Here is a 3851-nt window from a genome sequence, read left to right on the forward strand (position 1 = left end):
TCCAAAGGAAAAGGATTTTAACTTGTTTATTTATTCGCCCCAAGGAAGAGTGTTTCCGGAAACCGGGCAGGGTAAAATCGCCACAGGTACAAACAACTGTAACTGATTTCAACGACCCGGCAATGATAAAAATTATTATTAACTCAAGATTTTAATTCGGGGACTTCTCATTGCTGGCCTGTATTGACTAGGATGACTTTGTTGCAGGGCCTGGAGCCAGCTCAAGCTACTTGCAGCTTGACCAAGAAAGGAGGCATTTATTAAAAAGAGACAGAGGAGTCCCCTAGAATCAAATGACAGGGATGCAGCCGGGCCACGGGAAGGACAGCAAAGGTCATCAGACCTCTCACCTGTCTCTCGCCGCCTTCTTTCCTCTGTGCAGGCCTGTGTTGTTGTTGTTGTTGTTGTTTTGATCGTTCTAGGGTTGTAGGTCTTTTCCTGACGTATTTGTGATGGTTTTTTGTTTAGCTTTATTCTTTCCTTGAAGACCAGCTGAGCTGGTCTCAGCACCAAGGTTTCCATTCACCGCTTAGACTGTGGAGTGGATTTAGGTCCTTTTAAGGTTTCCTCTGCCCGCTGGCGTGCTGTGAAGCTTTATCAGTAGAGGGCGCAAGAGGCACAGCCGCAGGAAGGGTTTTGCTTCTGGTTCTGCAGCCTGTGTTTGGCCAGCTCTAGAGGCTCCCTTGGCAGATCATTGCAGCACAGGCGCCTGTTTGGTTTCCAATGGGGGCCCTGCAGCCTGAGCAGCTCTCCCAGCACCAGGTCCCTGGCGTGCACACGGCTTCTCCAGAGCCCAGCTCCCGCAGTGCAGGACAGCAAGCAGCACCCGGTGGCCGGTGCCTTCTGGCAACAACCTCTTCTTGCACCCTGTTGGTTCATAACCTTGGGAGTTTCCTGGGTGAAATCTGGGTATGAATATATTCCAACTCTGATCACAGTCAACTGTGGCTCAAATAGCATTTTTTAGGGCCCTTTTGGTCAGCAGTTTGGTGGGCTGCCTATGTAGTTTGATTCACAGAAAAAGAAGACCCATGTCCGGCGTTACTGATAGTGTGAGCCACAGGCTAGGCTTCTGGAGTCATACTGGGAATATTGATGAATTAAGAGCTCCAATCCTGGCTTGTTCTTTTTTCATGTACTGCTTTCAGACTTTTTAATTCACTCCCTGGAATGGTGATAATCCTGATGAGCTAGAAAGGGGCAGCTTGCTCATATACCTAATAGTTGGAGCAATTCTTTTGTTGGGCATATAAGTGGGTCCACTGTAGAAAGATATTTATATTAGGAGTCTGTCTCATGACTGGACACCATAGGTGTAGCAGAAGTCTAAGGCTGAAAAGACAATTAATACGAAGTTGTGTGGGGAAAGTCTTCTGAATTACACTTGTGGCATTATCCGTAGATGTCAGTGTGGCTGTAGCTTTAGATATCTGACCTGGCTAGGGATGCCTGGGAGGCTTAGCGGTTTGGTGCCTGCCTTCAGCCGGGGGTGTGATCCTGGGGTCCCGGGATCTAGTCCCGCATCCGGCTCCCTGCATGGAGCCTGCTTCTCCCTCTGTGTCTCTGCCTCTCTCTCTGTCTCTCATGAATAAATAAATACAATCTTTAAAAATAAATAAATAAATAAAAATAAATTTGACTTGGCTGTGCAGCAGGCAGGAATAAGGAGATGGACTGGGGGTGGGAGATACCAGACCAGGACCCTCACCCTCTCCCCTCTTTCAGTAGTGCATGGTTTTGTTTTGTGTTTTGTTTTATTTTTTGTATTTTTTTATTGGAGTTCGATTTGCCAACATATAGTATAACAACCAGTGCTCATCTCAAGTGCCCCCCTCAGTGCCCGTCACCCCATCCCCCCGCCCACCTCCCCTCCACTACTCCCCGTTTGCTTCCCAGAGTTAGGAGTCTCTCATGTTCCATCACCTCTCCGATTTTCCCACTCATTTTCTCTCCTTTCCCCTTGAATCCCTTTCACTATTTCTTATATTCCCTGAATGAATGAACCCATATGTTTGTCCTTCTCCGATTGACTTACTTCACTCAGCATAATACCCTCCAGTTCCATCCACGTTGAAGCAAATGGTGGGTATTTGTCATTTCTAATGGCTGAGGAATATTCCATTGTTTATACAGACAGTGGTGCATGTTCTATATAGGTACAGTGCACTTCAGCAGGTCTGGCTTGCAGTAGGACAACAGGATTCCATTGGAGATTGGGTCATTCCCTTTCACTCAGTGGTGGGAAGTAATTCATCTATGCTGGTGGAATGTCTTATTGAGAATTCCAGTACATAATGCCTTTCCCAGTCATGATGGGGCTTGATGTTCTCAGTGGCATGGCATGGTGAGACTCCGGGAAATGGCTGTCTTCCTCAACTTTTATTTATTTATTTATTTTTTTCTCACTTGAAAATTTTATTGGTCAGGGAGAAAGGAAGTCAGGCAGCCCCCCAGCTTCCCGCCCAGGGTTCCACAAGCTCTCACTGCTTCCCGTTGCCATTGATGGGGCGGTTCACATGCTCGGGGGATGACAGGAATGCCTTGAGCTTGGGTCTGGTGCTGAGGCGTGCCACATAGGCTGAGAGCAGGGGGAAGGAGTCCAGGCAGCTGGGGGCCAGGACCCGGTGAATCAGCAGCAAGTCCAGCAGGTTGTAGTCCGCGAAGGAGATCTGGTTGCCCACGATGAAGGCCTGGACCCCCTTATTCTGGGACAACGGCGTTTCAAAAGGCTTCAGGTAACCTGGTAGTGCCTTCACATACTCCTCCTTTCCTGCCTCATAGTTAGTGTAGATGAGGAGGGCGTATTTGCAGCGGAGATCCTCCACACCATTGTTCACTACATCCAGCAAGGCCGCCTCCTGCTGGTCCTTCCCGCAGAGCCCAAGGGAGCGGCCCAGGTGTCGCAGGATGGCATTGGACTGGTACAGGGTGATGTCTCCGTCCTGGAACTTGGGGAGCTGCCCGTACAGACAGGAGGCCTTGAGTGAGCCCTTCATCCAGGTCTCCATGGTCACCACCTCCTCCTTCCAGCTCTGGCCCTGGTCAGCCAGCAGCATGTGCATGGCCTCACAGTGCCCTTGAACAGGGAAGTAGATGATGGTGTAGGGTGGCATGATTGCAGCGCGGGTGGCGGTGGCGGTGGCGGCGGCGGTAGTAGTGGCAGTGGCGGCGGCAGCAGAGCTCCTCAACTTTTATTTTTTAATTAAAAAAAGTTGTACTTATTTATTTGAGAGAAAGTGTGTGAGAGAGAACATGAGTGGGGGCGTGGGGCGTGCAGAGGGAGCAGGAGAAGCAGGCTCCTCGCTGAACAGGGAGCCAACTCAGGGCTTGATCCCAGGACCCAAAGATCTACCTGAGCCAAAGGTAGACACTTAACCGACTGAGCCACCCAGGCACCCCTCCCTTGACTTTTTTTTTTAAATAATAAATTTATTTTTTATTGGTGTTCAATTTGCCAACATATTGGTGTTCAATTTGCCAACATCCCTTGACTTTTATACGTTACACAAGGTATTGGTGCCTTGGCAGAAGGGTTCCTAGTTTGGCATACTGGGTAATAGGCCTTACTGGCTGATGATGGAAATGCCTGGGATAGTCCTTTAATCGACTTGGTCAGGTGGTTTTACTTGTTAGTAAATTAATCTGCTGCTTTAATATTTTTTTCTTCCTATCCTGCCACTTGTAGGTTATAGGGAAGCTGGGACTTCTATTTAATATCATAGTCTTTTGTCCACCTCATATATCATGGCCTTTGAAGTGTGATCCCTGATCACCATCAATTTGATGAAAGTAGCTGTACATGGTGCTCAGCTTCTATAAGCCCCTGTTGGTGGAAGCCTGGTTTTCATAGC

The 3851-nt window shown here is 48.5% G+C and overlaps 1 protein-coding gene across 1 annotated transcript; it reads right to left on the reverse strand.

The window, feature by feature from the left end:
* Positions 1-2480: 2480 nt before the first annotated feature.
* On the reverse strand, positions 2481-3113 carry LOC129507966 (glutathione S-transferase P-like). The gene has a single exon (XM_055322822.1). It carries the CDS (start codon positions 3111-3113, stop codon positions 2481-2483), a length of 633 nt encoding a protein of 210 aa, XP_055178797.1.
* Positions 3114-3851: the final 738 nt, after the last annotated feature.

Source organism: Nyctereutes procyonoides, unplaced genomic scaffold, assembly GCF_905146905.1.
Source record: "Nyctereutes procyonoides isolate TBG_1078 unplaced genomic scaffold, NYPRO_anot_genome, whole genome shotgun sequence".
NCBI classification, from domain to species: domain Eukaryota; kingdom Metazoa; phylum Chordata; class Mammalia; order Carnivora; family Canidae; genus Nyctereutes; species Nyctereutes procyonoides.